This window comes from Exophiala mesophila (genome assembly GCF_000836275.1).
Source record: "Exophiala mesophila strain CBS 40295 unplaced genomic scaffold supercont1.2, whole genome shotgun sequence".
Lineage (NCBI taxonomy): Eukaryota > Fungi > Ascomycota > Eurotiomycetes > Chaetothyriales > Herpotrichiellaceae > Exophiala > Exophiala mesophila.
This window is the reverse complement of record NW_015622505.1, coordinates 572994-593150: the sequence shown is the minus strand read 5'-3', so window position 1 is coordinate 593150 and position 20157 is coordinate 572994. Positions and strand designations below refer to the sequence as shown.

The 20157-nt window shown below is 50.7% G+C and overlaps 6 protein-coding genes across 6 annotated transcripts; 3 read left to right on the top strand and 3 right to left on the bottom strand.

Moving 5' to 3' along the window:
• Positions 1-154: 154 nt before the first annotated feature.
• PV10_02137 (uncharacterized protein) lies at positions 155-1656 on the top strand. Its single transcript, XM_016366420.1, has 3 exons — positions 155-330; positions 403-1070; positions 1140-1656. The coding sequence occupies exons 1-3, from the start codon at positions 236-238 to the stop codon at positions 1277-1279; spliced, it is 903 nt and encodes a 300-aa protein (XP_016225938.1). The 5' UTR covers positions 155-235; the 3' UTR covers positions 1280-1656.
• On the bottom strand, positions 1647-3576 carry PV10_02136 (uncharacterized protein; the record flags this gene model as incomplete). The annotated part of the gene is made up of 8 exons (XM_016366419.1): positions 1647-1888; positions 1946-2164; positions 2219-2372; positions 2437-2622; positions 2679-2896; positions 2948-3233; positions 3307-3378; positions 3430-3576. 8 exons carry the CDS (start codon positions 3574-3576, stop codon positions 1647-1649), a joined length of 1524 nt encoding a protein of 507 aa, XP_016225937.1.
• Positions 3577-7289: 3713 nt separating this feature from the next.
• Positions 7290-9226, top strand: PV10_02135 (uncharacterized protein). Its single transcript, XM_016366418.1, has one exon. The coding sequence runs from the start codon at positions 7337-7339 to the stop codon at positions 9191-9193; it is 1857 nt and encodes a 618-aa protein (XP_016225936.1). The 5' UTR covers positions 7290-7336; the 3' UTR covers positions 9194-9226.
• A 191-nt stretch (positions 9227-9417) lies between these two features.
• Positions 9418-13413, top strand: PV10_02134 (uncharacterized protein). The gene is made up of 2 exons (XM_016366417.1): positions 9418-9831; positions 9887-13413. Exons 1-2 carry the CDS (start codon positions 9641-9643, stop codon positions 12867-12869), a joined length of 3174 nt encoding a protein of 1057 aa, XP_016225935.1. The 5' UTR covers positions 9418-9640; the 3' UTR covers positions 12870-13413.
• Positions 13414-13474: 61 nt separating this feature from the next.
• PV10_02133 (eukaryotic translation initiation factor 2 subunit gamma) lies at positions 13475-15879 on the bottom strand. The gene has a single exon (XM_016366416.1). It carries the CDS (start codon positions 15653-15655, stop codon positions 14108-14110), a length of 1548 nt encoding a protein of 515 aa, XP_016225934.1. The 5' UTR covers positions 15656-15879; the 3' UTR covers positions 13475-14107.
• A 234-nt stretch (positions 15880-16113) lies between these two features.
• PV10_02132 (uncharacterized protein) lies at positions 16114-19888 on the bottom strand. The gene is made up of 2 exons (XM_016366415.1): positions 16590-19888; positions 16114-16531 (listed from the first exon to the last, which is right to left on the bottom strand). Exons 1-2 carry the CDS (start codon positions 19752-19754, stop codon positions 16289-16291), a joined length of 3408 nt encoding a protein of 1135 aa, XP_016225933.1. The 5' UTR covers positions 19755-19888; the 3' UTR covers positions 16114-16288.
• Between the last annotated feature and the right edge of the window lie 269 nt (positions 19889-20157).

Genomic DNA, 20157 nt, shown 5'->3' with positions numbered 1-20157 from the left:
TGAAGATGCGGCCCCTAGTCACGTGATCATCCATCACGGAAACTCGGCAGGCGCCACCCAGGCTGCGGAGAAGCAATCAATCAAATCGGCAGGAGCGATAGCAGATACCGTGGACTGTGTGGACTCTGGAGGCAACTGCGACAACTGCTTGCTGCTTTCATCGTCAAGCTCCACAACCCTCACTGTTGACCACCCTGTTGACCACCCTCACATTTCACTCTTTGAAGCATTAGCCATGCGGTTTTCAGCATTGAGCACATTGGTGCTCGCCGCCAGAAGCGCCTATGGCTATGTTGACTCCCAGCCCTTCTTCATGTTCTCCACCTCCGAGTATGTCTCCCTGACTTCCACATGCGAGATCCCAATCACCATGTGTAGCTAACACGACTGGCGCATTTACAGACTCCTCACATCATCCTCAGCACTCCAGTCCGCGTCGTCAGTCACATCCGACATTGGTCTCTCCCTCTCCAGGTGCCCTTCAGACTATTACATCCTGATCGAGCAACATGGCGTCAGTGGTCGAGATTACCAGTCCACCAAGAACATTCCATTCTTAGCCCAAAGGCTGGCCCATAACCCCAATGGAGGTGTCAGGAGCAGCATCACCATCCCAGATGTCATAGGCAAAATCCATGTCGAAACATGGATCGAGCTCCTCCAGTCAACCTGCGGGGTCAAGACAATCCAGATTGATGCATCCAAAGGAGAGATTCCCACAAACATCGGACCTGACCCAACCCTCATCAGAGTCAAGCTCAGTGGTGGATCTTCAAAGAAGAGCAGCGATAGTCTAGTCAAAAACGATGCATTCTTTGCTTCTATCTTTGACGTGCTTCCCACCGAAAGCTACACAGTTCTTTACACCACAACCCCATCATGCAAGAAGTCGACCCAGGCAGCGTCACATCTGGAGAGCACCTCGTACGAAATGGACTCGACCTTACAGGAGGCAATCCACTTGGACTTGAAGCGGGACCTAGGCGACCTGGTCTCCGACGCTAGCAAAGCCGAGAACCAGACCCTGATTGATGGACCGTTGTTTGACAGATATCAATTCTTCACTCCAGGTACACACCCTCCCACTTTGGCACAGATCTGAGCCTCTATCACGGAAACTTTGACTAACCCCGCTCCAGGCATCTTCATGGGTCTTCTTGCCGGCTTTTTCCTCCTCTCCATTCTGTACGTGGCCATCTCGGCCATCTCCTCCCTCCAAGTTACATATGCTGCCTTTGACAAGGAGACTGGTGCTTTGGCGGGAAAGAAAACTCAATAGAATGCATACGCAGAGCAATTTGTGTATCTTTATGACCTGTGTTCAACAGTTCCATTTTCGAGACGGCTGTTTTTGATGGCAAGGAGGAGAGGTTTCATGCTTCGATATATTGCCATGGTAGAGGTAATTGGAGTTCAACTATGCAAGGCTCTATATGTTGCTTGCAATCCCTATGTCAGACAGATCGATAGGCTAGAAGCGGCGTAATGAAAGAATGGCAGGACTGATCTTGTGTCGACATGGAATAACGAAAGAACGAAAAGAGAAGATGGGACAGCTCGGTCCGTGATAACCTCCTTGTAAAGCCTTGTCGCTTCAAGCGAATAGTCCAGAAAGCACATGAGCATGTCCAACTGGCCCCTTTTGCTTATAGAGTGTACAAGAAATCGGGCCTCTTGTCACCCAACCGGTCAATTTCTTCGGCCGTCTTGCCCTCAACCCAAACATCCCTCTTACCTGCCCGTCGTTTCGCGTTCTCGCCTCGCAGAAGAACATGCTGGAGAATACTCCCACCAAACAAGAAGACGGTTAAATACGCCAGGACTACTGCATGGCCGGGCCTAAAGCGAGGTTTGTCCTCGGCACGGTAGATGTTGGAAGCCACGATACCTTGAATATAACTGTCAGTCCTTCATTGTCGCACTGTGCCTTTGTTATGTAGCTCACCGTTGAGGTTACCCCATCCTATGACGAAGCCTAGCGAAATGCCTCGCTTGTAGACTCCTTCCACGTTGTTCGCGGTCCAAGAGATGGTGTTGGAGATGCATGGATAGATCCCCATGGCGCCGAGGAATGTCCCTGCATATTGGACATGTGGTGTCCCAGATCCCAGCAGCATGGCGAACCCTGTGATGCCAAACAGCGACATGCCAATATTGCAGTACCCTGGTCTCCAGTTAGCAACCCGTGTCAGAAACCATAACTTTAGGCAAACCAGACCTCTCTTCCTTGTCCTGTCCGCAAGGAAACCAATAAATATTGTCATGACTGCTGCCACGGCGTACGGCGGTACGCTCAGTAGTTGAGCATGCACATTTTTGTAGCCCATCTGTTGAACAATGGTTGGTAGGAAAAGCGAAAAGGCGTATAGAGACTAGAAGATGTCAGACGACGTATCTAGCTGCTGGTAGATCCCATGGAGATGATTCGTCACTTACCCCGTCACAGCCCATGTATATTATCATTCCGGTGTATGTTTTCCAATCTTTCAAGCTCGCCCAAAGGTAGGCCAGTTTAAACTCTTCATGCTCTGCGCTAGATTGCTGGTCGGCCTTGAGACGGCGAATGACACGACGGCGGTCGTCTTCCGACAAGAATTTGGCCTCGTCGGGAAAGTCATGGATCTGAAAAGGTCAATCATGGCCCAGAAAGCCTGCAATGCATGATTGATTTGACTGACCATCCAAAAGGAGATTATTCCCACTATAACGGTGGCAAGCCCCTCGAGAATGAAGATCCACGCCCATCCTGGCTTACCACCTACACCACGCATATTGACAATGGCGGCCGCCAGTAGACCACCAAAGGAGCCAGCTAGTGCAGCTGCACTGAAGAAAATTGCTGCGCGAATGCCGAATTCGCTTCTCCTATACCAGCAACTCAGGTAATAATTAACCCCTACAAGGGCGTGAGAGTCGCACAAGCAATAAAGCGGATACTTCTGCCTACCTGGAAATAGTCCAGCTTCAGCCAAGCCTAGGAACCACCGTGCTGCCATGAGTCCCGAGAAGTTATGGACCAAGCCCATGGTGGTCATGACGATTCCCCATAAGATCATGATTACCGGGAGGAAGATAGAAGGCCTGAATCGTTTGAGGAGAATCTGAGTTAGGGGCTCAAATAGAGAGTAAGAAATGAAGAAAATGGTCAAAGTATCATTGTATTCGTTGTTGGTCATGTTCAGATCCTCTTGAAGGCCGTCGATTTTGGCATTTCCAATGTTGGTACGGTCCAGCTATTGGGGACGGACGTCATCAGCATGGTCGCAGGTGAGAGGAATACTGGCTTGCTGCAAACAAAAGACTCACGAATGATATGAGATACAGAAACGTTAGCCATGGAATTAGAGTGAAATCCAGTTTCCATAGAAGCTTTCGGTCCTGTCTTGAATGTCAGATGGCCGCAACTGTAGAGTTGCCAGGTTGACGCACAATTGCCTGTCGCTCAGCCTCGGACAAGTGCTCATCAGGGTCTGTTATCCCGAGAATATCGACTGGCTGTGCTTCAGTAGCATATTTCTCACTGTCTGCAGGGCTAGGTACATCTTCAGAAGAAGATCGACGTGGCTTGTCGGCCATGGCTATCAAATACAATAGCAGTGAATGACGATTTGGGTCACAGCTGCGAAGGGGAGTAGCAGTACAGGTTTGAAAACCGACAGATGCCGGAAGAGAAAACAGGTAGGAGAAGATTACCAACCTTGAGGGCATATCGAGGAAGTCTTCCCTTGAGAGGGCGTTCCTGTGGTCTAGGGTACTCCTCATCGGACTGGCAACCTGGAGTAGCATGAAAGCAACCCATGTATAATCAAGTTGTCCTTACCTGATAGAGGTATAGTCCGGTTCAATGAGAGTTGGAGAAGGGATAGCGAGAGTCACAAGGGCGACAGAATGCATATTGCTGACCACAGGAGAACCAGCCATATCTGACCACCATGTCGATCCCCTCATCAAGCCTTCTTAGCTCCCTCCGCTAAGCATTGTCCATTTACCGCCACAAAGCTTCCGCTGTCGTCACTCCTGTTGCCCATCCCCGTCTAAACGAATATGCGAGGTGGAGGACTTTCTCCGAAAGAAATCTCTTAACGGACAGTCTTTTTCCGATATCGTCAGCCGCTCAAAGCCGATATGTCAGCAAATAAAAGGTCGGGCAGTAACTGACAAAGCGTTGCTATTGGATTCGCGGTCCAAAGCAGATATGAAGGCAGCAAACCGACTTGCTTGAGAGGGAAGATATTGGACATTAACTAGATTTGGACAGGCAAACAAGAAATGAGCAAGCTAGCGATCGCTCAGTCATCCACGAAAAATGGGGCCAACATATACACCACCACTACTTCATTGAGAGATGGACCAGAGCTGAAGAATGAAGATGTCGTTATTCATCTGAACTGGCAGTCACGATGCGGCAAGGACGGCAAGGACGTACACGGTAGGTACGCAGCGTCGCAGTATCGCAGACCGTTGAGGGTTGCTCTTGCCTTGTAGATATGGTCTATCCAGACGCAGCAGCGCCCTGAAGTCATCGTCGCTCAAACGCAGCTTCACATCAGAAGACGCAAGCATGGCTTGGGTCAGACTCACTTCGACAACCTAGCCAGTCCATGTGCATCACTGTATTCTACTGTCACATACCTTTGTTATCAGAATCTTCACTTGCTCCGCGGCTCTCTGTTCCATTACTGTGACCAAGCAGCATGACTCCCTCTCCCTCCTCTAGGGTCCCACCCGCGGATCCAAATCGACTGTTCAAGTACCCTCCCATGGAGCGACAAGATCTTAATCAATCTCAACTTGGCAGTTTCAAATTCACCCCAGTTGACAGTGCACAGTCGATCCAGAATGCGGCTGCGAGATCTCTAGCCCATTCCTTTGCAACTTGTATTTCATCAAGCCCCCACCCTTCTTGTCATCGCCCACAATCCTCTCTCAACCAATCCACCCCTGCCTCTCCATCAACCGATCCAAGCTTCTTCAATAATCATATCAAACCGGATTTGGCAGAGTCGAGACTTCGCTTGGGCCCAGCTGCTTTTCGTTCTGCTGTAGAACACGCCTCTGTCAGTCCCATCAGAAAAGATCGCTATGCATTAGGCCAGAACTTTGCCAACCACTTCGAAGCTGGTCAACACAATTACCTGCCGCCAACCTTGATTGACTTAGGAAGAGATCTGCATCACAAGGTAAGCCCATCTCCTGCTCACACTTCCATCCTCCCTGCATCACTATACCCCCTGTCAATGCACCTCAATCACTCGGCGCTCTTTTCGCTTCACAAACACTTCTTGTGCCCCCTTTCTGACATATCAGATCTGTAGGCAAACTCATTGGTTGCTCTATCTCGCTCGCCTGTCATGGATTCAAACAACTTCTCCACCATGTCTCGCATGAACGACAAGGGCATCGAATCATCAAGAGATTCGGATGACGGCTCCACGCTCACCAAATCGCTCTGCACCGCTCTCGCCAATGAACAGGAAGCACATCAAGCCACCAAGACTGCCTCTCTCCAGCTCAGCAAGAAGGTCATCCAGCTTGAATCTGACATTGAGAAGCTGCAAAATGACATGAAGAGCCGTGACTGGACCATCAAGATGCTGAAGGGCATCATCACGAACAAAGAAGAGGAATCTGTCAATCGAGACGCGAAGCTCGAAAGAAACGCTAGATCCTCGTCTTCCAATGATGACGACACCGATCTGAGAGAGTTCTACCGCAATCACCGACAACTTGCCAAGCAGGAGAGGACCTCGATCTTGTACGATGCACTCGAGAGGCAAAAAGTTGAATATGAGAAACGTGGCTATCCTGCAAAGCAGCAGCTCCCGCTTCGTCCTCGAAATGATCATCAGAAAGAAGGTTCGACAAACGACGTACAGCTGTACAACTTCGAAGCTCTGCAAAGTCCTGAGGTGCAAAAGACCCTCAGTAAGGACTGGCAGCAAACCCTCCGAAAGCACTTTTCTGTGGAAAACATCGAAAACATCAAAAACATTGTCAAAACCCCGGGAAACCCTTTGGTCCGTCCAGACAAGCTTATGGAGCTGTCTCCAGACTCTACCCCAAACTCTGACAGCACATCCAAACAGGAAAGACAAGTGGCTCCACAGATGCAAACCACCTTCCCAAACATGACAAATGGAGGACAACAGAGAGATGGATCAAGCAGCGAGAAGAGCAGCCAGGTCATCGAGTATAAGATGCCAAGCCAATTTCCTGGCCACCCCAAGTGGAAAGTTAGTAAACAAAACCCGATTTTCGATGACGTGGAAGAAGTCAGTAGCGCCAGAGCGAGGGGAGGTCCACCGATGAATCGCGGCTCGCAGTTTTACAATCACCCAGTGCGGTATCTTCCGGAAGATGCTGTCACAAGCACAGACTGCTATCGCACCGTCATGGTTTACGACATTCCAGTGGGAACGAGTGTCAAGGAAGTTCTCAATATTGTGAAAGGCGGCTACCTCGAATCCATTGAGCTCGTAGGGCCAATTGGGAATGCGACCAACTTCATGACTGCCCGACTTGTCTTCATTCATGAGTCTGGAGCCATGGGGATGATTTCACACCAAGGTGTCAAAGGGCTCGAGATCAATGGCACAGCCGTACACGCCTGGTTGGTACAGGAGCCGACATACCCAAGACCCAGTGATATGGACGATGAGATTTTCGGCGAAGAACAGGCGTCAAGGATCCTCCTCGTTGGTGGCGTCGACCAGAGCCACTATGAGCTTGTCCGATCCCGGTTGGAACTTCTCAACCTCAGCCAGTGGGTGGTTGAATGTGCACCATCATGGGGACACTACGTGGCTGTGGAATTCACTTCGGTCAAGTACGCAATCAAAGCGCACCACGCGTTTCGGCACGACTTTTTTTTCCACGAGGCAGATCTGACTTACGACGATGATTATTGTTGTAAGGCTTAGGTGGCCGGTCAGCCCCTGAGACGATGAGTCTGATGGTTGAATGGGAGGCACACGCAAGAACGGCCTGAGGCTTGCAAACGTGGAGTGAATCAGCATATGTAGTCTAGCTGCCCTGTATGGGAGATTGCTGGAACAGGAGAGATTGCTCCAAGTACCAGGAGTATGAGATAGACGAATAATTCGTAAAGATGTTGTAGCATAAGCTATTTATGAGCAATGCGGTGAGAATCAACGTTCAAAAGGACGAGGAGATGTTTGATGACGCCTTGCCATTTTCGAACTAGCGCCGTTCTTCAAAATTCGCCCTCTGGTTGGTGGGCAACGTTGTCAATAAAATATTCTCAATACAATGTTCTTCGCCTCCCCATAGGAATGTAAGCCCAAGGAGAAGGTCTTTCGTCCTGTAGAGAAGCGACATGTCTGATGCACCGAGTCGAAAACGGTCCCGGTCATTGAGCGCCGGGGCCGGGGATGACAGTGAGTCCTCGGATGATGACTTTGGCCCGGCGTTGCCATCTTCTGTACCCCCAAAGAAAAAGCGCAAGCTGCCGTACGAATCGTTGTATGTGGATGCCCTGCCCAAGGGGATCCGCTACTCCAAGTCCTTGATGCACAAGGAGCAGGTGTCGACGGTGACTGTGGCTCCTTCGCCTGTCGACTTTGTCATGACCACTTCGAGTGATGGAGTGGTCAAATTCTGGAAGAAAGTGGCCCACGGCATCGAGTTTGCCAAGGAATATCGGGCTCATGAAGGACGCATTGTCAGTTCTAGTGTCAGTGTTGATGGGACTTTGTTCGCGACTGCAGGCGACGATGATGACAAGACAATTAAGATCTTTGACGTGGTTACCTTTGACCTGTTGACAATCCTCGACCTCGAGCAGGCGGCGTCTTGTATCTGCTGGGTACACCGGCGAGGAGCGTCTCCAGTGCTGGCCGTCGGAGTTGGAAAGGTTTTCGAGCTTTACGATGGGCGGGGAGACTCACAGAAGCCAATCCATACTTTGGCATCACTCCATCGCGCTTCGGTGGTGGCGATGGCCTACAACTCTGTCTTTGACTGTGTGGTATCTGCTGACGCTGGCGGGATGGTGGAATATTGGCGACCTCATGAGAACTACGAGAAGCCCGACAATGTCTTCCAAATCAAGTCGTCCACCAACTTGTTTGATTTCAAAAAGGCAAAGTCAGCCCCTACATCGATTACAATCTCTCCGTCGGGCCACCAATTCGCCACAATCTCCTTTCCTGACCGAAAGGTCAGGGTGTTTGATTTTGCCTCGGGTAAGCTGTACAGGTCGTACGACGAGTCCATCGACACCATCACCACCATGCAACAAGCGGGAACGGCGCTGCAGAAGTTGGAAGAGGTTGAGCTGGGTCGAAGACTGGCAGTGGAGCGAGACTTGGACAGTGCGGCTCTCCGTCCCAAGATCAACGTTGTGTTCGACGAGTCGGGTCACTTTATCGCCTTTGGTTCCTTATTGGGTATCAAGGTGATCAACACGTTGACCAATCGCGTGATGAGAGCATACGGAAAAGACGAGCCCTTTCGAGCACTGAATGTGGCCTTGTATCAAGGAGCACCCTCGAAGAAGGAGGTTGTCACTGTTTCCATGGCTGCCTCGGCGAATCCGCTCCTGGACGAGGCGGAAGAACGGGATCCCATGTTGTTTGCCACTGGATACGGCAAAGTGCGATTCTACATGTTCACCAACGATCAAGAAATCAGCAAGTCGACCCGAGATGTGCAGAACGAGAAGCCGAGAGTGATTGCAGGCAAGAAGAAAGAGGAGAAGAAGGCGCAACAAGGAAGTTCAGCCATTCTGCACACCAATTATGGCGACATCCATATCCGCCTGTTTCCGGAAAAGGCGCCCAAGGCTGTAGAGAACTTTGTGACGCATGCGCGCAACGGGTACTACAACAGCACCATCTTCCACCGTGTGATCCGAAAGTTCATGATCCAAGGCGGGGATCCTCTTGGAGATGGAACGGGAGGCGAGAGTATCTGGGGGAAAGAGTTCGAAGACGAGTTCTCCGACCTCAAGCACGACAAGCCGTATACGGTGAGCATGGCGAATGCGGGCCCAGGCACGAACGGGTCACAGTTCTTCATCACGACCGAGAAGACGCCGTGGTTAGACAACAAGCACACCATCTTTGGACGAGCATACCAGGGACTAGACGTCATACATCAGATTGAGAATGCCAAAGTGCGCAAGGAGAAGCCTGAGGAGGACATCAAGATTGTCAACATTACCATTAGCTAGTACTGAGAAGATGTGCATAAATACAAGTCGCTGTCCCTGCAGAATTCTAAGGGTAGAGGAGGGTAGAGATGATCTTATTGTATAGCATCGCATCCCATTCACATCTGCCACCATCTCCGCACGCTGACTAACTCTGGAACTTGGTGACGGGACTGTGACAGGACTATGAACGCGCAGTTCGCGCAGATCCCCTCACTAAACTTTTTTCCCCAAGTACCTCAAACATCACACCCTCACCCAGCTGTGTTGTCTACTCATGAGTTGATCTAAGTCATTCATTCTCGCTGACTTGTTGTGATGATATAACTCTTTCCAAATAACCCTTGCGACTGGGTTGCGCCTTCCTGTTACAGCGTCCTTGTCTAGTACGCGCCTGTTCCTTCCTTGGCGCCGTAGTAGATCATCGCACCTGCCCTGCTGACTTGAAGTCTTGCTCTTTCTGGCGCGATGGTCAAATTGCGAGTCGCCGCAAGGGTCATCCCTGAAGACGAATACCTCGATTCTCTCTCCTCCGCCACTCCAGCCAAGTCACTTCGTAGTGAGAAGCGCCTCCTGGTTATCGTCCGGGATCCCTACACATGGCAGATCGGCACTTTGGCACTTGAGATCCAGAGAGCATACAAGAGTTGCTACCAGCAGTAAGTCGATCTAGCTGTTCCTACCGAGCGTATGTTCTGTGCTTACTCTCGACAGTGATCTGGCCACCATAAAATATCTCAAAGATGACGAAGACGACTGCGACCTCGACCCTCAACTCTATGTCTCCGATCTCCTGCTCGACGAAGGCAGAGCCCAAAGAGATGGCCATGATCAACGTGTTACAATCAAGGTCGTTCTTGAACAAGGAAGGACGCTCCGTGAAGGTTCAGTTGCCATTGGCGGGGTCTTGGACAATCCTGAGTTTCGCCTGCAACTTCAAGCATCCTCACGCCCTCCGGTTCCAAAGTTTACTGTCGTCAGTTCCACCTTGGGCAAACGCCAACCCTCCGACTACCCTGAGTGGGCCCTTAATGGGAGCAAGAGACAGAGACATGCAGACATACTCGAACCTGTCAGAGAAGACAGTTTGATGTCCTCAATCGAGCGAGAGTACCCCACAGAGCATCTTGATGTCGTTGCTGCCACTCAATCGCCTCCTCAGCACCCTCAAAACACCATCAAAGCCGAGTCTGCAGAGGCCTGGAGCACCTGGCGAGACATTCCTGCCGCGACGGTTGATGAGCTTGAAGCCCTGGCTGAAGAGCCACCAGGATTCTCATCGCTCAAAAAAAGCAACGGCACAAAAGCCAGAGCAACCCATCATCAACAGCCTAATGGCATTTCCTCGACCCATGTTGAAACCCAACCCTCACATCCTAAGCCTAATCTTCCGGTTACCCCGGTCGCAGAGCTGTTGAAGCCCTCTTCGGCTTCCCACCCCCAGCCATCGACGTCTTTCACCACTGGAGTTCGAGGGACCTTGCACAGCCTCTCCAACTCAGCGGGCAAGTTCAAGCGGACTGTTCAGAACAGCATTTACGACCTTCCCGAATCAGACATCGATGACTCGCAAATGTCGCCCAGATCCAAGACGGCAACTTTGCACCGAGACAAGTCGCGAGATCGCTTCTCCCGTATCGAAAATCTCAGGTCGCCGTCACTGGAAAGAGACCATGATCAAGCTTTCACCATCAATGAAGCCATCGATGCTCTCGACAATGAATCGGTCTTTAACGATGTTGCCCTGACCGAGCATGACTTCCGTGCTCAACCCCCGTCTTTGACAGACAAAGCCGCCGCTGCTGCTGCTGCCGCCGCCACCGACCACTCTTCTGATGACATTTATGAGGATGCAGAGAGCGTAGCTCCTGAAACAGATCCTAAACAAGTTCAATTTCGCACAGACAGCAAACCTGTATCTCAAATCGACACCCACTCAACCATGACTGCCAACAACCAAGTGACAGTACCGACTGTGCCCAAACACAAACTTGCCAACGCCCATGATCCGGCGCTCAACGGCCAAACTACAGCAAATAGTGATCCACAAAATAGTGAACCACGGAAGACTGAAACAAAGACGTCCAGGAGGAGATCGAGGCCATCACGCTCAGGTGATGGAAGTTCGAGGGACGGCAACTCCATCATTTCTTCACCAAGCAGCAAGACCAAATCCGTGACCATAGCAGATGTCGATCCTCAAGCCTCTCGCAAGAACGTCTCCTCTCAGCAACACACTCGCAGTACCGAGAGCCTTGATGAACAACTATCGCAGTCTTTGCAACAGTCAGCCCAAAAGTCCCTCAAAAAGCAAAGTACTGGTAAGAAGTCTGGGTCTGAGACTGCCATGTCGACAAATTCCTCTGTAAATAAGGAAGGCATAAATTCCAAAGGAACGACGTCGAAGCGTGGACCAAATTCGAAAGGCGATGCCAGACCTGGCCCTCCTTCTGTCACTGTCAACCTAGCAAAGGAGGCCGTCGCAACTTCAAAGCCACCAAAAACACCCTCAGCCCGCAGCTCGGGGCCAGCGACTAAATTTCAGGGCGAGGTCTCTTCTTCTAACCCCAAATCAAATAGACTTGCGGTCGACGACAGGACTGAAGCTAGAAAGAGTCCTTCGGTTCCAATAGGCTTGACCGAAGAAGAAATTAAGATCATGAAGAGCCGAGAAGGCATGACAAAAGAAGAGTACGAAGCAGATAAAAGAAGAAAGCAACTCGAGCAGAAACACGTTGATGCTGCCAAGAAGCGTGAAAGCTTCGGTAAACCGACAAAGACGAAGCCAGTTGCACCAACGCCCAAGAGCCAGTCTTCAGCCAGTACGTCTTCAAAAACAACCGTCCCCAATTCAAAGAGCAGTAAGAACATTACTGTGGAGCTTGGCGCAAAGGACGCTGGTAGCAAGAGATCAACAACTCAAGACACTGAGAATAGCAAAACCAAGGAGCCGTCGCAGAACTCAACACTTTCTTCGTCGCCAAAGGACGGTCTGGAGAAGTCAACACGCGATATCACTACCAAGACTCCTGCTAAATCGGCTCCACGAAATGTATCAGCAAGTAAAGACCGTCAAACTCCGAAGCCAAGCTCAGGCAAATTGGCCGACACATCGAAATCACAGGCTAGCACGCAAAAGCCCAATCCCACTGCAGCTCCTCCGACGATTCAGCAAGCAAGAAGTCTCAAAAATCTCCATGCTGCCCTCAAGACCGCTCACGAGAACGCCACTTCATCAGCAAACAGCTCTCGAAATTCTTCTCGTCCAAACCAGAAGAAGTCAATACTGGTTGTTTCGGACGATGACGACACCAGTGATGATGATAGCAGCGAGGATGAGAGTAGTTCCGACAACAAAGTCTCCACGAAACTCTCTACGGACAAGCTCTTGCAGGGGACAACGAGTTCTAGCAAAGTGAAGCCGCCCGTCGCGAAAGCTACGTCCTCGCCCTCCTCATCCTCATCCTCTGCAGACAGTGACGAGGATGCATATGAGCGCAAACAAACAGCAGCAGCAAAGCTTGCCAAATCGGCACTTAACAGGGCCAGATCAGCCTCGTTGGCCGCAGTCTCGCCTTCATCCACTGGTGAGGGTCTCCGGAATCGCCGACCAGATCCAAGCATCCGTGATGCTAGCATCGAGTTATCTGATGACAGTAGTGAAGATGACGAGCATAGTAAGAACGACAAGCTTTAGGAAAGCCAAAGAGGATGGACTGGCTGGAGTGGCAAGACAACAATCAGCCCTCGGATTGTGTATCGAAACCCAGGTGGTCCGAACAGGTCGTGGACAACAATCAAGAAAAAGCCAGTCTAATGTGTGACAACAGTGTTGGAGCTTAGTGCGTGTTGGGGGTTTGGATGCGGATAGGAACACGACGATCAAAGCAATTCAAGGAGGGTTTGCTTTGCATTTGAGGAAGCCGAAAAAGCCTTGCTGTTGGCAGAGATTGGAGTAGATCATCAGCAATTATTGCTTGAGTTGAATGTGTATGAGATCAGACTACGCAGAACAAAGTCGGCTTGGGACTTGAAGAAATGTTGGTTGGGCTCTGAACGAGTATGGAATGGTCAGGCTCATCGAGATCATCAACGCTCCAGTCTTGAAGATCACAAAATACCATCAAAAAGGCCAGTTTGGTGTCTGACTCAACTGGACGAATCACTGTAGCATCTTCGCGGAGCACATGGCAACACAGGGAAATCCCAAGTATTGTTCACACAGTCTGGGTTGGTTATCATCTATTTATCAATCTATCTCGTGATGCTCGAACATGCCATACCCTCCCCCCCCCCACCCCCCACCACAACCCCTCTGATGTTCGAATGAGCTTCCATACCTTATCTACTCAGTATATCGAATCCGCACATGTCCACACATGCGCCTTGTTCCAGTCAGCCAGGATAGGATATGTGTAGTCGCATGAGAGAAGAACAGGCATTTCAGGGACTCGAGAACATGGCACCAGTCCGTCCTGGTATGTCCGATCGGATGAGATGGGACATGGTCGTTAGGCTAGTGAGACAAGGTAGGTAGGTAATAGTCATGATATCTACCAGACTGAGTGAGAGAGAGTGAACCCTTGGTGGAGAAACGTAGAGATTTGAGCATGATGCAATTTGCCGTTCCTTTGGGACCATGGCTGTTCTTATACCTCATGCAGAGAATTCGCTATTCGTTGGGCTGTTGCTGGTTCCCATCGCAGGCCACAGTGCATGGTTCTAGTCTGAATTTTGGGGTGGCCCAGAGGTCCCTCCTTGTCGGCTACCATGCTTGATGATCCGTTATCTGCTGTCTGCGGTCGTCGACCAATTTCATGTCTTCATCATATTCTGGCTCCCTTCCGTGTTCTTTGCGTAAACACGCTCCCATTTCAACAACCAACTGATAACACAGCGTAGTTGCCATCTAACCCCCTATCTCATAAACATCTCTTACGAGCTCTCGGGTTCAATAGTGTTGCCAGCGACGATATTCGCCCAGCCGATCAAACGCCAATGCTTTTCGATTCTTCTGCTCAAGGCAATCTTCTCCCCGATTGCTGTACACGCGGGATTGGTCAATGTCAGCTTAGCAGCATCGGCCTTCACGCCCATGACCTTGGCACCCGTAGCAGTCGACCCAATGTTAACCATAAGGACTTCGTTCTTGGCCAATTTGGCGACCTTTGCTTGTTTGCCATCGGCGGTTTTGACACCGAGAAGGCGTCGAAGGAGGAAGTAGTTCACTTCCAGCTCCATGTAGATCTCTGGAAGTTGGCCTTTCAGACCAAGGACGTGGCCGACAAGTCGATCGGCACGGCAGAGTGTTGGATCGACGCGTGTACCCACACCAATAAGACCTCCAGGAACGGCAAACTTGAGATCGTTGTGCTCGGCAAAGAGGGAAACAACACGAGACATGATGGGTCGGCAAATTGTCTGGCCTTGGGCATCCTTTGTGATGATGCCCGGACGGATTTCAATCTCATCGCCCAACTTGAGAACACCCGTTAAAATGGAACCACCAGCGACACCACCTTTTAGGTCTTCGATCTCTGCACCTGGTTTGTTGACATCAAAGGAACGAATAACGATCATGTGTGGGGCGTCCCGGAAGTTTCTGATGGGAACGGGAATTTTGGTGACCAGGTATTCGTTGATGGCATCAATGTTGTATTTCAACTGCGCGGAGATGGGGATGATGGGAGACCCGTCTGCAACCGTTCCCTTGATGAACTTGAGAATTGACTCGTAGTGTTGTTGTGCACCTTCTTCGCGCATAAGATCCACCTTATTCTGCAGGATGATGATATGATTCAGTTTCATGATTTCGATGGCGGCCAAATGTTCTGAGGTCTGAGGTTGAGGGCAGGATTCGTTTCCGGCAATCAAGAGAAGCGCAGCGTCCATGACTGCGGCGCCTGAAAGCATGGTACTCATAAGAATATCGTGGCCCGGGCAGTCGACAAAAGAGACATGTCGCAGCAGACGATATGTGCCAGTGCAGCCGTCTCTCTCGCAAGGAGGGTCTACTTCCTTCTCAGACTTGAATGACCTGTAGCAGGTTGGTCTGGGACATGCTTCATTGTCGCACTTGTAAATTTTGGCATTGGCATAACCAAGCTTGATGGTGATGTTTCGCTCGAGTTCGTTCTTGAAACGAACCGTCTGCACACCTGAGATGGCCTTGACGACGGTTGACTTTCCGTGAGCGACATGACCAATGGTGCCAATGTTGATGGTGGCTTGACGGGAGATGATTTCAGGAGACAAAGGAGTCAATTTTGAGATATCAAGATCTTTTGGGTCGGGTTGCTCGGGCAGAACTGGTCTAGAGACCTGAGGTTCTGGAATCGCTGCTGTGGTGTTCTTCTTAAGGGCGGACTTCAATGGCTGGTTGGTCTCTTCACCATCATCCGCGAAAGTGTCATTCTCTTCTCCGGGGGGTGTTCCGGGTTGAGAAAACTCATCATCAGATTGCAGATCTCCGTTGGTAGCCATGATTGCGGTGATGGCAAGGAATGAGGATAGCTGTGTCGAAGGTTGAGAGGCGAAGAGGTGGAAAGGGTGAGGTCGAGGCGGACGGCAGCGGGAGGAAGTTTGGAATCGAGTCACGGAAGACTCAGATGGAGGAGATGAGGAAGTGATGGGTTCTCGAGATGCGAGCGGGTGACTTTGAATCTACTGTACCGGTACAGGAGCGAGGGTTGAAGATTGATTGTGCTTTGGTGGGCTGCGGGGACTTTTGCAATTTTGTGGAAATGCAGTTTCTTAGGCTGACGCTTGCCAAGCCATGACTCATTCGAAGGGAAGGCGCAGCCTTGTCTGATTAAAGCAGCGGCAGGAACGGGAGAAGAATCTCGACTCCATTTTCTGCGTATATCACACCAGGTATGCCGAGTATCACACGCAGGTATATCCAGTAGTTTGTCTTCTTCCTAGAAAATACACAATGCAATGCGCTGTGCTATCTGCAACGAGTCATAGCATCTCATCTATTTCATTCACGCAGTCTAATGCGCAAATTTTAATCCATCGTTGTTCATAGACTCATCCATGGCGAAGAAGGTCCGTTCATACAGACCTACACCTGGCTGCAAGAAGACATGAAGACATGATGCGAGGATCCCGGCCTCAATTCTCATCGTCGAATTCCTCTCCTCCACCTTCTATTATCTCGTAGCCCTCGCTTCCTCCAAGGTCATCTGACGTGCCATCGTCCTTGTCGTCATCGTCTCCGTCATCTTCGCTGTCATCATCATCGCCGTCGTCATCATCTTCGCCTTCGTTGGTCTTCAACCCGTAATCGTCTTGGAAATAATTCAGATCGTGGGTCTCAGGCAAAAAGCCTGCTCCCTTGAGACCATCAGATATACCCTGTGATACACTGATTAGCACAAGACATGTGAGTTGAAGTCCGATATGACTCGCTTACCTCTGTTAGGCCTGGGGCGCAAGTAATGACGATATCAGCTTTACCAGGTGTCAAAACGTCAAAGACTAAAGTCTTAAGGATGTCCTTGATCTCATCCACTCCAATGGCGCGAACCTTCTTCAGCAGTTGCTCATTGTGGTCTTCTGGCAAGCCCTTCATCACTGCCTTGATGAAATTCGCCACCGCGGCAGATGCCAGAGTCCGTTGCTCATTGGCAAACGCTACCACGATACTGCTAATGGCGCCTTCGAGCATGAGTGGATCAAACTCGATTTCTCCAGAAATATGTCCGCTAATGACATTGCGGCTCGCTTCGAACGCCTTGTATGCGTCTGGGGACCGGTAGACCTCCAGGTAGATGAAGCCAGACTCGATATCATAGCCAACACTGGTGCCATACGCAAGCCCAGTTCCTCGGACGGCGACCCATAACGGTCCTTCAACGGCGTTGAGATACGCCATGGCCACCATCATGGCCGGTGTTCTCGGATCGTAATATGAGATAGGCCCTTTCGCCAAGGCATATGCGTATGAAGAATCGATCGTGGGCATCGGAACCACATACGCTAGTTTCCCAAGGTTCTTTCCTGCTTCACTGAGCCGTTCCTTACGTGTACCAATCGGGTTCAGCTCTTTTGTCACCTCCAATTTCTGCACAAACGGTCGCCATGAGCTTGCCGGCTCGTGTAACTTTTCCAAGTCGCTCACGACCACCACGCGGAAGTTCTCGAATTTGCACAACAAACTTCTCAACCGCTCGAGTTGTTTCACCACTACATCAGGATCGGTCTTGAGCAATGATCTGATCCGCTTCAGATATAGAGCCTTGACCAATGTGCTTCGAGCGCGCCCGATGGACTTGGGCGATAGATGAGTCATCATGTGAACGCCGATCAACATACCATCACCACTGCGTTTCGAATCGGGCACGTCGGCCAGCAGGCGGGTATTGATTGCCTTTAATCGGTCCACATCGAAGATGGATTGAAACATCAACTCTTGAATCCAGCGAAGGGCAACCTTGTATTTGTCAAGTTCGACTTGAAAGCTTACACGGAGGCCTTCAATATTGCCACGATTGACGGCCGAATCCATAGCGTAGCCAACGGTGTCTCTTTCAAGCTCGAGGACAACGTCTTCAAAATTGATAACATCTGAGCCTCGTTTGATTGGCAAGGAAAAGAATGATTCCATGTAGATGGCGAGAAGAGGACGTAGTTCGTTGGGTAGAATCTCTGTGGAGATGATGACGTCGACTCTAGCAAAATTCGATGGTATGTGCTGAAAGTTCAAGAACAAAGGAAGGGCTTGAGCATCTTGCTCGATGATCTCCTGATACTTGTTCTGTGGTTTCCCGACCTGCAGAGCCAGGCCAGACCGAGCAGCAGCCGTAGACACAAAATGGATCGACTCGGTCGGTGGGACTTTGAATTTCCCCAACAACTCATGCGGGATCTCTCGATCGTTCTCAGCTTTGGCGGCGTCCAATTGCTCTTGCTTCTGCTTGAGACCCTCTGGTCCTAATGCCTCCTTCTGTGCCTCAATCCTCCTCGCCTCGTCTGTCTTGAGTTTTTCGGAAAGCTGGGCCGACGGTACGCCGAGGATTGAAACATGGTGTGCCCCGGTGAAGTACTTCTTGAGGAAGGCCTTCCACTCTTCTTCAGTCCAAGCTTGCAGAATCTTTGCGTATGTGTCCAACGATCGCAGGGTTTCGAGCGTAGATCCGTCACGCTTTCCAAACAGGTAGTCCGCGATGATATAATCTGCGAAGAAGGTCGGGGATGCTTCAGCATTGAACTTTAAAGTTCGAAGCTGTTGAGCAATGCAATCCTTCATGAACTTCATGTCCAAAGGCTTGTCGGTAGCTCCGTGAAGCACTTCGAAGAAACGTTTCTCGACCTCTGCCAGGCGTCCTGTTTCGACACTAGAGAGAGTGAACGCGATTTCGGTTCTGGGACGGCTGTCGAGTGTGTAGTAGACACCACTGGCGAGCTGTTCCTTCTCTACTAGAGTGTTGTCTAGCACCGCAGCGGAAGAGCCTGCCAGATACAAAAGCGCAACGCTGAGCGCGCCAATCTCAACAACGCTCGCAGTATCCGGACCTAGAAACCGTATGTCGATCTCACCGAAAGATTCATCTTCCTCGGGAAAGTCGACCTTTTGAAGAGTCGATTCAGACAAGGCTGGCGCGAGGTTCGACTCCATCCACGGCCGTTTGAATGGCTTATCGGGACTTGGGATATCGGGCAATATGGACGTCTCAAAGGTGTCTAGGAGTTGCAGCAATTCGTCGTGATCAACCTCCCCAAACAACAACAGACACAGGTTCTTGGGCTGATACATGTCGCGGTGGAACTCTCGTATGCGATCGGCGGTCAGGACTCGGAGTTGTTCCATCATTCCGCCTGTCTCATATCGGAAGCCCACGCCTTCAGGATACAGGATACGCTTAGATGCCAACTCAATCAATTCGGACGCAGTATTCTGAACGCCCTGCATCTCGGAATAGACGACACCAGCGTCATTGCCACTGCCGTCGATATGATGGACTTCGGTCGTGCAGCCCGCGTCGGTGAGGGTTGGAAGAATGACGTGCTCGAGGTAAACTGGGAGGATCTGGGCAAAGCCAGCCCAGCCAGCGGTGTCGAGGGTGTAGGCCGTGTGGTCCGTGGCTGTCCAGGCATTGGTGTTGGAATAGGCTCTCGTCGCCAGTTTGTCGAGAAAGCCCTTGTACTTGTAGCTCTTTGAACCCATAAAGCACAGGTGTTCAAGAGTGTGAGGAGCGCCCGAGTCGTCGTGAATCTCGGTAGCAAGGACAAAGTAGCCATGGAGTTTGGGACCTTGCTGATCGACCACCACGACCCTCATGCCGGTTCGTTGTGATTCATATTGAGTGATGGAGCCAGGACAATAGTCTGGCTCGATTTTCTGGATCTTGGTGAAACGAGGCGCATCTGGCCCAGACGTTGCCATTTTCAAGGCTGGCGAAGAACGGAGGCGGGTCAAGATGATATCTAGGATGTTGTAAAAAGGAAAGTTTAGCTGGGCTGGACGATCAGCCTCAGGTATGAAGGAGAATTCTGAGAAGCGGTGGATAGATATTAGAGGAAGTGCAATGCTGATTAGTAGACCGATCAGGGCTGAATATAAGAGACTCGATCTCATTCACGTGCGGCTGCTGGTTAGGGATACACTGAGAGAGCCTCTAGGTGATTGTGGTTTAGCGAATTCTAGGTCGTCTTCCTGACCAACCACAGATTTTTGAACAGAGAGTGCGTCGAGTAGCCCGCCGAGTCTGAGTGGAGGGACAATAGGCGACAGTCGTGGTGGCACAAGCCCGGTGAGGAAGAGGCGGCAAGACCCAACGTGGAAACAATGTATGTGGATCAGGATCACAATCCTAAGTCAACCTTGCCACAGAGAGAGATCCTCCTGTCGCGTTGTTTGCTTGTTCTGCGAGGATGCCTCAACCTTGGTCAGCAGTCTCAAATCTAGACTCTCCAAGATCGATGACCGAAGCTCAAGTTTGCCAGGTTTCAGGTCTTGGCATTGGACTGCAGCCTTGCCT

What these genes read in the sequence shown, in the direction of transcription:
- PV10_02132 (XM_016366415.1), bottom strand. Translation starts at nt 19,754, where the DNA reads ATGAGATCGAGTCTCTTATATTCAGCCCTGATCGGTCTACTAATCAGC. An exon ending in GCGCCCCAGGCCTAACAGAG is followed by an intron (nt 16,532 to 16,589) that starts GTAAGCGAGTCA and finishes AGTGTATCACAG; the next exon opens with GGTATATCTGATGGTCTCAA.
- PV10_02134 (XM_016366417.1), top strand. Translation starts at nt 9,641, where the DNA reads ATGGTCAAATTGCGAGTCGCCGCAAGGGTCATCCCTGAAGACGAATAC. An exon ending in TACAAGAGTTGCTACCAGCA is followed by an intron (nt 9,832 to 9,886) that starts GTAAGTCGATCT and finishes TACTCTCGACAG; the next exon opens with TGATCTGGCCACCATAAAAT.
- PV10_02133 (XM_016366416.1), bottom strand. Translation starts at nt 15,655, where the DNA reads ATGGCTACCAACGGAGATCTGCAATCTGATGATGAGTTTTCTCAACCC.
- PV10_02137 (XM_016366420.1), top strand. Translation starts at nt 236, where the DNA reads ATGCGGTTTTCAGCATTGAGCACATTGGTGCTCGCCGCCAGAAGCGCC. An exon ending in TTCATGTTCTCCACCTCCGA is followed by an intron (nt 331 to 402) that starts GTATGTCTCCCT and finishes GCGCATTTACAG; the next exon opens with ACTCCTCACATCATCCTCAG. An exon ending in ATATCAATTCTTCACTCCAG is followed by an intron (nt 1,071 to 1,139) that starts GTACACACCCTC and finishes ACCCCGCTCCAG; the next exon opens with GCATCTTCATGGGTCTTCTT.
- PV10_02135 (XM_016366418.1), top strand. Translation starts at nt 7,337, where the DNA reads ATGTCTGATGCACCGAGTCGAAAACGGTCCCGGTCATTGAGCGCCGGG.